This window comes from Microcaecilia unicolor, chromosome 10, assembly GCF_901765095.1.
Source record: "Microcaecilia unicolor chromosome 10, aMicUni1.1, whole genome shotgun sequence".
Lineage (NCBI taxonomy): Eukaryota > Metazoa > Chordata > Amphibia > Gymnophiona > Siphonopidae > Microcaecilia > Microcaecilia unicolor.
In genome coordinates this window covers 19646233-19660381 of record NC_044040.1, presented here as the reverse complement: position 1 = coordinate 19660381, position 14149 = coordinate 19646233, and the positions used below count along the sequence as shown (strand labels likewise).

The 14149-nt window shown below is 43.6% G+C and overlaps 1 protein-coding gene across 1 annotated transcript in view; it reads right to left on the bottom strand.

The window, feature by feature from the left end:
* The window catches only part of SND1 (staphylococcal nuclease and tudor domain containing 1), a 1412868-nt gene that overhangs the window by 900441 nt on the left and 498278 nt on the right, over nucleotides 1-14149 (bottom strand). The window contains exon 15 of the mRNA XM_030217129.1: nucleotides 5563-5704. Within this exon, the coding sequence (XP_030072989.1) occupies nucleotides 5563-5704 (142 nt within the window). The remainder of the gene's footprint in view (nucleotides 1-5562; nucleotides 5705-14149) is intronic.

Below are 14149 nucleotides of genomic sequence, written 5' to 3'. Positions count from 1 at the left end.
CCCTCCCTTACTACCATGTCTGTACAGCTGAAATCTGTAGTAATCCTGAGATTTCTTCTCCCTCTCATGAATGAGAGAGTTCAGGGCCACTTGAGCCGACATAAGATCTGTTTTCAGCTGTACAGTTGGCCTCTCCCCATATATTTTCCTCAATTCCCTAATTTGCCTCTCTAGTCTTAATATTTCTTTATCTCTTGTTTTTTTAAAATGGCTAACAAAACTAATGATCTCTCCCCTTATCACTGCCTTGGCAGCTTCCCAGAACATCATGGAGTTCGATGTAGTGTGCTCATTGAAACGTTTGTATTCCTCCCAACTTTTCATCAGGTGTTCTCGAAATCCACTGTGATTGGTTAAATAGCTGGGAAATGTCCACTGTCTGTTCTTGTTTCCCCCTCCCTCTGGGTTCCATATCGCCCAGACCTCCGCGTGGTCTGAAATGCCATACGGTCCAATCTGAGTATCTTGTGTTTCTCCCATTAGGGAGTGAGACATCAGCAAATAGTCTATCCTAGACTGCGTATTATGAGCCCTAGACATGTGTGTATAATCTCTCTCCTGTGGGTGAAGGACCCTCCAAACATCTAATAGATCCAACAGGGAGCAAAGATTTGGCAGGCCCTTTGACATCCACCGGGATGGCGTGGGAGTAACAAGTGATTTATCTACCTGTGGATTCCAAACCATATTGAAATCCCCCCCCAGGATCAGCGGGACAGAGCCTTCTTTTGATAGATGTCCCAGCAGTTGCTGATAGAAATTATTATCTATTTGGTTCGGAGCATAGATACTTCCTAATATAATTTGTCTTCTAGCCATCTCTACCTTACAAAAAATGTACCTTCCTTCAGTATCTTTAACAATATTGCTAATATTCCCAGCTACTCCTTTTCGGATCAGAATAACCACTCCACCCTTCCTCCCCTTTGCAGATGACTCAATGTAATCCCCCACCCACCATTTTGCAAGCTTAGCATGTTCTGTGGAGTTCAAATGTGTCTCCTGTAAGAAAGCCACATCTGCTCGAATCCTCTGCAAATATCTTAGAATCTTGGATCTCTTCACAGGGGAACCTATCCCTCCCACATTCCATGTTACTATTTTAATCATAGCTGTCAAAATTTTTATTCCCAATCCATTTTACTATTATTTTATCTCCAGGGAAGCGCCACCCCAGCCCATGGCCCTCCCCACTTCCTTTATGCAACTGTGTGAATTCCCCAGCTTCAGCATGAGCGGATGAATCCCTCCCCCCCTCCCTCCCCTCCCTCTGCTTCCCTATCCCCCCCATTTTACCCGTTCCTATGAACCGAGTCACTTTAACGCTTCCTCCAACATTCCCCTATATTCAATGCTTATGTTTTCATTACTCCTCAAGGTTATCTTATAATCTACCCATTCTATCTCCCCTTGGGGATTTTCCACAACAGCTTATATTCCCACATTCGATTGTCATGTATAATAATCACATATCTATACATTCAACTTTATAACAGTCTTATTATGCAAATCTCATGACTCCCCTATAACATGTATTATAAACAGTTAACTTGTTATATTTTTATCTGTGGATCAAGAATTTCTTATCCCTACGGATTGAGGTACACATCATCAACATAGTTCACCTGTGAGTCATCCTAACCTTCTCAACTCGCTAGTCTGTATTCCCTTATGTTCCTTGTCCCAAATTACTACAATGGGGGTTTCAGCTGGGCATCTTTTAACCGTTAACCCAATTGCCAAACCCCAGATATCTGTCAATTATGCCTGATCATATAAACACTCTACCCTTGTGTAGTGTCTCTTTGAACTACTTTATATTCTCTCTCCCATTATATAATGATCCCAGCATTAGTTCTATTTCAATGCCTTGCTGTCCCATTGATTAAAGATTAATCAGGTCATTTTGCCCCTTTAGCATTTCAATAGCCATCTATCAACATGTCTCCCTTATCTATTAACGTTGTCCTTATAGTCTTACACATTACACCCTGCCACATGGACAGGATCCCATTGTAGTTGGCTCTGATGAGCGTCAGCCGCAGAATTGCCATGTGGTGCGGCGTTATTCCTCTTTCTCTTCAGGTGTTATCCTCTTATTGCATTGTCAAAACTCCCCATTCCTTGTGCATTGCCAATCCTCTTGTATCACCACGGGCCACTTGTAACTTCTCATTAGAACTGAACAACAATTGTAATCCAAAATCCAACTGGTAACTTACTCTCCGGATCTACTGTAAATGAGTCCATTAATCAAATGTTCATTCATCTCCACTGCTTAGTATTTGTTTAACAAATTGCTGGGCTTCTTGAACCGAATTGCATATTTTAATATTGGATTGGTGAAAGATTTTCAGCCGTGCCGGGTATAATAAAGCAAATTTTATTTTGTGCTGTATAAGTTGGGAGCACACCGGGGCAAAATTCTTTCTTTGTGCGGCCACCGCCATCGAGTAATCCTGAAAGCATAGGATTTTGTGATTATTGTAGCTCAGCCCCGTTCCTCCTCTTACAGCTTGCATTATTGCGGTTTTCTGCACGAAGTTGAGTAGCCGGCAAATGACGACTCGCGGCCTAGTGGAGTTTTGTCGCATTGGCCCCACTCTGTGTGCCCTCTCAATTATGAGAGGGCCCATCTCTGCTGATAATTTGAGCTCCTTTACAAGCCAAGATTCCAAAAATGACCGAAGTTCTTTGTCTCCTAATTCCTCCGGAAGTCCAACAAAGCGTAAGTTGTTGCGCCGTGACCGATTTTCAAGGTCTTCAATTTTTTCGGCTTGCGTCTCCACCATTTTTATTAATTTGGAGCACTGCTGTTCCATGCTAGTTACTTGGTCCTCCAGGGTTCCCGTTCGCTGTTGGAACGATATCATATCTTGGCTTATCTGTGACATATCATTTTTAAGCCCTTCCAGCTTTACATCCAAGCCCTGCAATTTTTTATCCAATATTGCTTCTAGGGCTGTAGTCACTTCGCCAACAATTTCAGCGGCCCACGCCGAGCTAACCGATGTTCCGGGCGGGCTCGGCGGCGCCGCCATCTTGTCATCTCCTGCCTTAGTTTTTTCTTTGTCTCGACGCAAGGTTTTAGTCGCCATCGCCGCTCCTCAGCCCCCAGCTTTTTTTTAAGTCAGATTCTAGCTATGTTTATAGTCTAGTTCAAATCCTCAATCTTTATCTTGAAGGGATTTGTCAGCGGGAAATGTGGAGAAAGCACGGAGCAGCGCGATCAGCAGCCGCTCGTGTGCATCGCGTCACGTGACTCTATACACCCATGCATTTATTGCAGATTTTATTTCCTCCAAATCCTCTTCTCTGGCCCCCTCGCCTATCCACTTCCAACCTCATCTAACCCCATGGGAGATAAGTCACTCCTTTTCAAACGATGATCACGTTTTGTCATGGATTATTTCAGAACCTATGTGAATCCTGGTTGGGTGTGTATGGTACGGTCTGGTCTATCCCAGTCAAAGTCAAGTTTATATGATATACTGCAGAATCATTATAAAACATCTTAGCGGTTTACAATGTCATTTAAAATGGGGTAAAAGGGTTAAAAACAGCTAAAAATGAAAAATATACATCAACTGCGTCACAGATTTTTGATAACTCCCTTCCACCCTCTCTCCCACCATTACATATACACAAAAACCGTCAGCTGCTACTTAGGGACAGTGACAGTATTCGAGCAATTACTACCAGTGTAAAGGCATTCTTAGAGTTTTGCTACCAACACACAAAAGACGAGAAGCAAAGAAGTATGTCGTCATTGAATTTCCCTATGTAAATGGTTACTCATCTTGTAGCTGGCTCAAAGTGGAAAATTTCTACACAGAAAGGCACCAGGGGCGTATCTGCGTGGGGCCACAGGGGCCTGGGCCCCCGCAGATTTCGCCCTGGCCCCCCTCCCCGCCGTCAACCCTCCCCCGCTGCTTACTTTTGCTGGCGGGGGGCCCCAACCCCCGCCAGCCGAGGCCCAACCCGCAGTCTTCATATTTCGTCTTCCTCCGTGGCCATGCTGCAAGGAAGTAACGCTGCAGTGCTGCTTCGTTGAATCCAGTTCGGAGTCTGACGTCAGCACGGAGGAAGACGAAATATGAAGACTGCGGGTCGGACCTCGGCTGGCGGGGGTTGGGGCCCCCCCGCCAGCAAAAGTAAGCAGCGGGGGAGGGTTGACGGCGGGGAGGGGGGTGGAGAGAGGCGGGGGGGGGGGAGGGAGGCAAAAATGTGCCCCCCCTCTCTGGCTCTGGCCCCCCCCCCCCCCTACCGCCGGATTCCAGATACGCCCCTGAAAGGCACAAGGAGGCACAACTTATTCCTTGGAAACTTTGTAAATATTACATCAGTGTACTAGAAAAGCACTGGGATCATGACCCTAAGAAAATTATTGAGAATAAAGAGGTTATGATAATCTGGGACGTACCCAGCCCAACTGATATTTAAAACCATCCCAATTGATATTAAAATTAAAAAACACTGCATGCAAGGAAGCCAGGCATAGTGGTAAAAGAGAAAAAAAAACTAAAATGGAATTGATCATAGACGTGGCAATCCCAAGCAATTATTCTGTGATTCATGTGGTGAAAGAGAGAAAGTCCTCAAGTATCAAAAAGCACAGTCGGAGGAGACCAAGAAAATGTGGAAGAAAGACATTTTCCATCTTTTTGGGTCCGCTAAAACCTCAACAAATGTGGAACCAACACTAACCCCATAAATTTTAGTGAAATGTTGTTCAAACCATACTATGATTTTTTAAAATCAATTTTCTATATTTTTTTTTACATAAAAAGGAGGAAAAAAGACCTCAGCAGTCAAAGGTTATCACTGTGGAGACTGATCACAATATACGTGACCCACTAAAAGTTCTTTAAAAGGAACCACAGCACCTTATGAACAAGACCAATAATTGGCCAAAAACTACAAGTTCATTTATTTAACATTCAAATTCCAATAATTGGTATTTAACTCTTCAATATCACCATAATCATTTCAATGCTACTGAGGTATGTAATCAAACATGTTGCATATTTAAACTTCTGCCTTCTAAAACATTCATTCTTACAACAACAAAAAGGGCATTTAACTTATGCTTCATTCCATCAAGAACGGTTATTTATTTTTTGACTATCTTTTTGGGTACCACAAACTTGATTAAAAAGAATTTAAGCATAAATGGATAAATTGCCTTTACAAGCTCCAGAAGGAAGAACTCTTTGGCACGATGCAAGTACTACAGCAAACGTCAGCAGTAAATTTGACAGACTGTGATCATGCTCCAAGTACCCTGGGACTCGGAGTGAAGTTCATTATTGTCACAGTATATGCCAGTGCTTCCCAAACTGTGGGTCGCCCACACTGCATTTGGGGTCATGACTCGCCCTAGAACTACACATTCTGATGCACCTCATCGGAGTTAGCAGATTGCTGCAGCTGCAACCATGGGATCATAGCCTGAAAAAGTTTGGGAAGGGTACTCAAAACTAACCCATTTGGAAAAACTGCCCCCCAAAGGGAAACAGTACGATGAGAAGAGGAAAAACTTGCTGCACAATGATAACTCACCAGCAAGCAGGAAGGTGATAAGGCAGGTCTCTTTTGGCATGTAAAGTTTGAGCCGGGAGCCGCTGAAGACGTACTCCACTATGGCCTCGGACCGCCCAGCACGCTGCAGGAATGGCAAAAACTGCTTTGCTTTCTGTGTGTCCTGTGAAAGAGGAAAGAGAAAGGATGTGAGCTGTCATACATACCAACACCATCATTGTGGACACAGAACAGTAAGTAATCATTGTAGCACACATAACAGGGACATTACTACTACTACTAGGATTTATATAGCGCTACCAGACGCACGCAGCGCTGAACATTTGACATAGAGAGACAGTCCCTGCTCAAAGAGCTTACAATCTATGTAAAACAGACAGACAAGACATCACGGGCAAGGGAATTACAGGGTAAAGAGGAACAGGGGAGGAGGAGGGCAATGAGTAGTGGTTAGGAGCCAAAGGCAGCAGTGAAAAGGTGAGCCTTCAGCATAGATTTAAAAACAGGTAGAAATGGAGCTAGACGTATGGGTTCGGGAAGACGGTTCCAGGCATAAGGTGCCGCAAGATAAAAGGAACGAAGTCTGGAGTTAGCGGTGGAGGAGAAGGGGGACGACAAGAGAGATTTGTTCAGAGAGCGGAGTTCACGGGGAGAGATGAGAGAGGAGAGGTAGTGAGGGGTCATAGAGTGGATGCATTTAAAGGTCAGTAAGAGGAGTTTGAACTGTATATGGAAGCGGACAGGGAGCCAGTGAAGTGGACTTGAGGAGAGGGCTAGTGTGGGCATAATGTATAAGGTAAGCTAACAAAATGAAAGCCATTCAAAAATGTACATAGCCTGACCTCCCCCAGCCCTTTTCAAACAAACATGCAGGCTCAAAACTTTAGATTCTTCATTGCAGAAATATGAGTATTAGTAGTAATTTACTCTCAAAATATATCTTAAAGCACTATCTTTAAGACTGGTACCAGAAAATGCTGGTTGTGCTTAGTATATATGCTTTATTTACACATGTTTTCATGTACCCTGCCCAGAACTACGGATGGGCCTGGGCTATGTATTAACTTTTAAATAAATAAAAAGCCCAAGGGCTGGAAATGTTATGACATGCACACAAGAGAAGTTACGCACCGCAGACTTACTGTCTGTCCAGAATTCTTCTATCGCCTTTATGATCACATTACAAATAAGAAAATAAAAACAGCCACACTGGGTCACACCAGTGGTCAATCAGGTCCAGTATCCTGTTTCCAACAGTAGTCAATCCAGCTCACAAGCACCTGGCAAAATCCCAAATTGTAGCAACATTCCATGCTACCAATCCCCAGGGCAAGAAGGCTTCCCCATGTCTATCTCAATAGCAGACTATGGACTTTTCCTCCAGGAACTTGTCCAAACCTTTCTGAAACCCAGATATGCTTAACCGCTGTTACCATATCCGCTGGCAACAAGTTCCAGAGCTTAACTATTCGAGTGAAAAAAATATTTCCTCCTACTTGTTTTAAAAGTATTTCCATGTAACTTCATGTGTCCCCTAATCTTTGTACTGTTTGATTCAGCCTTTTGTACATTTTTTGAGGTCTTGGTTAAGTAATTTTATTATATTTTATTTAATATTTTCTCTTATTTGTTTTAAATTTACTACTACTTAGTTTCATTGTGAGCTCCCTAGTCCTTGTATTTTTGGAAAGAGTAAACAAGCGATTCAACCCTAAGTTCCACGGCCACTCAGTATTTTATAGCCCTCTTTCATATCTCCATTTCAGCCATCCCTTCTCCAAGCTGACGAGCCTTATCCTCTTCAGCCTTTCCCTCATAGGGATGTTATCCCATCCCCTTTATCATTTTTGTCACCCTTCTCTGTACCTTTTCTAATTCCACTACATCTTTTTTTTAGATGCATTCTGGCATTTCAAAGCAAACCTTACACTGCATTTTCTGCAACGGTCATATTCTGCTAAGCCCAATGTTTTTCATAAATAGTAAAACCCATTTGTTACACAGAGCCACAGTCTACTCCCTATATGTACTTTTCCTTACAAACATAAGAGCACCTTCCAGAGCATCCTGTCACAGCAACACATGAAGGAACACTAGAATAAGCCTCCGAGCATGTGCATTAAGTGCAGAGTATGCATTCCACATCTCTATCCACAGGGTAGATTAATTTCACCTCGATAGTGCTGCTGCTGGGACAAAACAGATGACCAGTCTGTTCTGGGCCTCTGATTTGTGTTATCAGCAACAGAGAAATACTGATACAGGGCAAAACAAATGGTCAAATCAACGGAACAAGTAACCGGACCTTAATCGATGCTCTAAAGACATAGACAAGGTGGTGAAGTACAGTATAACTAAAGAAAGAGTGAAGCAAGATACTGTAAATCATTCAATTCAACTTAGGTCTTACAACAGTGCGGCTTATATAATTAGTGGAACAACAGTTAAAATATCAGGAGCTTAGCCTAGAATGGGTGGCAGAGCTGGTGGTTGGGAGGCGGGGCTAGTGCTGGGCAGACATATACGGTCTGTGCTGGGGCTGGTGGTTGGGAGGCGGGACTAGTGCTGGGCAGACTTATACGGTCTGTGCCACAGCCGGTGGTGGGAGGCAGGGATAGTGCTGGGCAGACTTATACGGTCTGTGCCAGAGCTGGTGGTGGGAGGTGGGACTAGTGCTGGGCAGACTTATACGGTTTGTGCCGGGTCTGGTGGTTGGGCGGCGGGGATAGTGCTGGGCAGACTTGTACGGTCTGTGCCAGAGCCGGTGGTGGGAGGCAGGGATAGTGCTGGGCAGACTTATAGGGTCTGGTGGTTGGGAGGCGGGGTTGGTGGTTGGGAGGCGGGGATAGGGCTGGCCAGACTTATACGGTCTGTGCACTGAAGAGGACAGTACAAATAAAAAAGTAGCACATATGAATTTATCTTCTTGGGCAGACTGGATGGACCGAGCAGGTCTTTTTCTGCCGTCATCTACTATGTTACTATGTTACTATAAGTAGGACACTGGGTGAATACAATAGATATAAAAGCGTTATACGGTGTGACTGTATATTTGATAGTTCTGGAATTCGTTAGGGGATCATTGATCGGTGATTGTAATGTAGCAGTCTTTGGGAAGAAGAAAGTTTCTCGCTTCTTTCGGAAGCTGAGGTGGTTGTTCTCTGATCTAATAGCCAGAGGGATTGCCTCTGCCTGCTGCAAGGAACAAAGCACTGTGAAACCAACAGAGAGCTCTGAGATCCCGAAAGAACTTATCCAAATGCGATCGGTTTTCAGGCCCACACTGTCAGGCACTACTTGTTTTGCTTCTCTCATTTTGAGACACTGTGGATAGTGGACCTTTGAAAATGTTAATTTCTGGTGCATCACTAGAAAACTCCAGTTAATGACCACAGCTGCAATTAATTTGCACAGCAGGGAACCCTGCCCTTAAAAAGCAAAGGGGGAGGGAGGGCAGCTCCAGCTTTCTTATGTTGGGCTTACAACAGCATTTCAACACATAACCTACTAAAAACCTTCAGGAATCTCTCTGTATAAGATACCAATATAGCATTACACCACAAGAAGAAGGAAAAACACACAAAAAAACCCAACTCCTGGAACAATGTGAATTTTGACCACTCACTTTAATCCTGACAAAAACGGTGGAAAATCTAACGAGAGGTCTGTACCTCTCGTTGGGGCTGCGCGGGATTGGAAAACTTATTAAAATGTAAAAAAAAAAAAAAAAACGGGTGGGGGGGGGGGAGAGCTAAAACAGCCAAGTGCTCGTCATGGACGGCCATTATGGCCGTTCTACCCCTGAAAAACCACCCGAGTGCTCGTCACTTTATTGATAAATGTTCAATAAAGACTTCATACAACTTAAAAAAGTGGGGAAAAAAATCCAAGTGCTCGTCCTTTTTTTTTTTTTTTTTTAACAGAACTATTAGGATTTGAACCCACCACCTCTGGATTACAAGACCGCTTCTCTAACCACTCGGCCACAACTGTACTTACTTGGATGTCCCTCCCTTACTTCCAGGTCTCTGAGCTGAGTGAAGCACGGCCAAAAAGAAAGTTTTTATTATTGCGTGGGGGGGGGGGGGGGGGGGGGCCCGCACAAAATGGACGTTGTTTTTTTTTTTTAAGCGAAGCTTTATTAAAAAAAAATCAAACAGGCTCCGATGCTGCAGGCTCTTTTTTGGACATTCAACCCCTTTTTGGCCGTGCTTCACTCAGCTGAGAGACCTGGAAGTCTCTGAGCCAATCACAGCGTGTTTAGCGGAGCCAATCACGCTGTGATTGGCTCAGAGACTTCCAGGGCTCTCAGCTGAGTGAAGCACGGCCAATCACAGCGTGGAAGAGACTCAACATATACATCCCATACTGCATGAAAGGTTTTTAATCTTCTAGGGGCTTGCCTAGCATATTGTCACTCTAGAAGCATCAAGGATTGCAAGCGATTTCTCCACGCCCAAAAGGATGGGGCTTCCTCCTCAACCCAGACACCTGAGGATCACTTTTTTGCCCAGATCCACAGCTTTCCAAAGAAACAATGTGTGTGATCGATTGCGGATACGAAAGACTTCATAATTATCCAATAATATAGCTGCAGGAGAAAACGATAGGTCGCAGCCCAACAGCCTCCCCAAGTAATTTAAAATAGCTCTCCAAAAGACCTTTACCCTCCAACACTCCGAAAAGGCATGAAAGAATGAGCTAGGCCCTTGCTGACATTTCTGGCAGATTAGGGACTCTACCGCCCCTACCTTAAACATTCGTTTCTGGGTAAACTATGTCCTATGTAAAGTCCGAAATTGACACTCTCACAACTCAACGCTCACCGAGATCGCAGGGATCCGTTGATAAGCTTTAAAGGCTCTATGGAGATACCTGACCTCCCAAATCCCGACCCCACCTAGCAGTAAGGTCATCATAAATCCGAGTCTGGGAGCGCGACTGTAATGCTTTATGCAAACCAGAAACTGATAGACCCCAATCACGAAATTTATCAAAGAATGTCTGCAATCGTGCACCCAAAGACAAGACAAGGGCAACCTGCTCTAAAGAAAGTACATAATGACGTAATTGAAGATAAGCCATCAAATCCCGTGGCTCTGCAAACCCCTTCGTTAACATGACCTCCCATGAGAACAATCTACCTTCAGAATCTAAAACGTGTTGCAGCAAAAAAAAAAACTCCCCTGTTCGCCCAACGAGTGAAGCTAGCGTTCTCTCTCCCAGGAGAAAACTGCAAATTGCCTCCAACTGGAAGCTGGTCTGAAATGTCAGGCTGACCTCCCAACCACAAAATCAGGAACCGCCAAGCCTTAAGCAACGATTGGAGTACCACACTATGCCGCATCCACGGCGGGAGGGATCTTGAGGAGCAGTGCAAGACAGAGTTGACATGCCAAGGACATGCAAAGTAAAACGCCTCCTCATACTCTCGTGAAGTATAACCTTGTTCGTCCAATACCCAATCCCCCAAATGACGAAATAAGCATGCATAATTATACAGAGATAAGTTGGGGAGACCCAGGCCTCCATATTTCCAACAACCAATTAACTGCTTAAAGGGCATCCTTGGTTTCCGATCCACCCAGCAAAAATGAGATAGCATCCTCTGTAAAGCCTTAAGATCACGTTTTAATAACTTAATAGGTAATACTAGGAGGATATACAACCATTTCGGGAATAATACCATAACAAATAGTTGGATTCTGCCATCAATCGAAAGAGGAAAGTGTTGCCATTTAGAACAGTCTTACAATAATCCAACAAGACTTACATTTGCCTTATAAAGCATAGCTCCTCTTATAACTTTTAAAAAATACTTAACTGAAATTCTGAAGATTCCAGAACAGGCATATCCTCCGATTTCAAACATTTATTATTTGTTACCCTATGTGAAAAAAAAGGACTCTGAACAAGAAGTAGGGACGGAAGTGCCCTTTGAGACTTTGGACTTGAATATAACTCAAACACTTGACGATGATAATGAGGGTTTAACAGCAGCAACATTAATAGTGACATTTATATTACAGCCCGATAGAGATTGGATATTGAAGCAATTTTTCCTTCATAGAGAACAACTTTTTTTGAACTGTAAAGTTAGAATGTTCCCAGATGTTTCTAAAGTAACTCAAAGGAAACGCCAACAGTTTCTTACATTGCGTCCAAAAATTTTACAATTGGGCGCCCTTTTCTGATTAAACTTTCCTTGTAAATGTGTATTAAAGCTAAACTCAATTAAGTATGTATTTTTTGATCCTAAACAATTAAGTTCCTTCTTAGATTCTAAGATAGCTGGGACACCTGCATCACACCCAAGAGTTGTAATTACTTCGACCCCGTAATTAGTAGCAATAGTCCTGGAATCTCTTTTCAAACCTTCTAATCCTTATTGGTAGAGTTTTCTTTACTATTTCCACTAAAATTGTGAATTGCCTCCTTTACTGTGGACTATGGATGAGTAAATTGATAATGTGCTATTGAGTATTTGTGATAGAAAAGATGGCAATTATCAAAGCAAATTCTGTTTCAAGAAGTGTTCTTGAGTTAATATGTAAATGCTTTAAAATTTAAAAAAGAATGTTGGTTTTATTAATCATGTTAACTAGGATTCCCGTGTTAGTCCATTTTAAAGGTAATAAACAGAAGTAAAACGAAACAGAAAAAAATAAGAAATATGATTTTTTATTCTTTTTACTGGATAGGTCTTAATAGCCTTTACAGGCTATCATTTACTATGTTACTGGACTGACTTAATATATTTTTTGACTACCTTCTGAAGCCAAAAATTTGTTCCTCAGGTCAGGAATGAGAAACGTTCTGGCCTTCGAAAGCTATTAAAAAAGATGTATTAAGCAAGTCCAGTTAAAAAAAAAAGTTATCTAATTTTCTTTGTTTTATTTCTGATTATTAATCTAAAAATGTATAATGTGCCTTACAGTATTTTAGAAATCAAAAGCACTGTCGTCTTTCAAAACAAGCATGTACCAAAGGCTCCTTCCCCCCCCCCCCCCTACACTCCTCAAGAGCACTCGTGGGATGCCTGAAGGACAATGGTACCATAAAACTGCTCCTGATGTGGCTTTACAGGAGGGCTATAGAAGTACTAGTAAAGATTTTATATATATACTAGTAAAAAAGGCCCGTTTCTGACACGAATGAAACGTGCGCTAGCAAGGTTTTCCTCGGAGTGTGTATGTTTGAGAGAGTATGTGTGAGAGTGACTGTGTGAGAGAGAGTGAATGTGCGAGTGTGTGTGTGTGTGAGAGAGAGAGAGAGAGAAACTGGGTGTGAGTGTGTCTGTGAGAGAGAGAGAGAGAGAGAGAGAGAGAGAGAGAGTGTGAGAAAGAGTGTGCGCCAGGGGTCCCCACCCCCTCCCCTCTGAGTTTCAGGGTCCCCCTCCCTCCTTCTGAGTTTCAGGGTCCCCCTCCCTCCTTCCGAGTTTCAGGGTCGTCCTTCCTCAGAGTTTCAGGGTCGCCCTCTCTCTGAGTTTCAGGGTCCCCCCCTCCCTCTGAGTTTCACAGTCCCTAGCTCTGAGTTTCAGGGTCCCTCCCTCCCTCCAAGTTTCAGGGTCCCACCCACCCAGTTCCAGGGTCCCCTCCCACCCTCCCACAGTGCTTCTCCCGTCCACCAGCTAAGTCCTGGCCTGACTCACAGCCAGCAGGAGCTCCCTCATACTGTCTCACTCACAGACATCGAGAGGCAACAGCGGGGCTAATGCAGCCACAGGCACTCAGTATGATAAAGTTCGGCTCCCGGTTTTTTTCTGCGTATGCAGCTGTCAAGTATTTCTGTGCGGCTTTCACCACCACACCGCCTTTCTTGTTTGCCGAGTTCTTTGCTCGCTCGGCTGCCAACCGCGACACACAGAGAAGGTAGGTGGTGCGCAGGCGCGCTTACAACTATTTTCGTTGGTTGGTTGCCTTGCCTCTCACTGTTCCGCCCTTGACGTCATCACGTTTTGACACGAGGGCGGGACAGAGAGAGATGGTGACAGACTGATGAACCTAATGAACCTTACGAACCCACGGAGTCAGCTTCAGAACGTTGGCAGTGGAAATTATTATAGTAGATATGGCTACATGCAGTGCCTTCTAAAAGGCTTCACACCCATATACATTTCTTCACATTCTACGTAGAACATACAATTCAAACTGCATTCAAGTAGGAGTTTGATTAACATACACTATACCAGTGTTTCCCAAGGCTGGTCCTAGAGTACCCCTTCCCAGTCAGGTTTTCAGGATATCCACAATGACTATGCACGAAAGAGATTTGCATATAATGGAGGCAGTGTGTGCAAATCAAGTTCATGCATGGTCATTGTGGATATCTTGAAAATCTGACTGGCAAGGGATACTCTAAGAGTGGACTTGGGAAACACTGTACTATACTTTCAATGCGATAGACCCATTATAGATATGTAGTCAAGACTTCTTGGTTCCTTACTCTTTTGAACGTAAGTCTACACACCCTTGCTGGAAGCCTATTTTGTGCCAACAGCAGCCACGGGCTGCTGTTCTTTAGGACATATGTCTACCAAATTTGCACAAGAGCATAGTACAGTTTTCCCCCCATTTTTCTTGCCAGAATAGCTCAAGCTCTTTCAAGG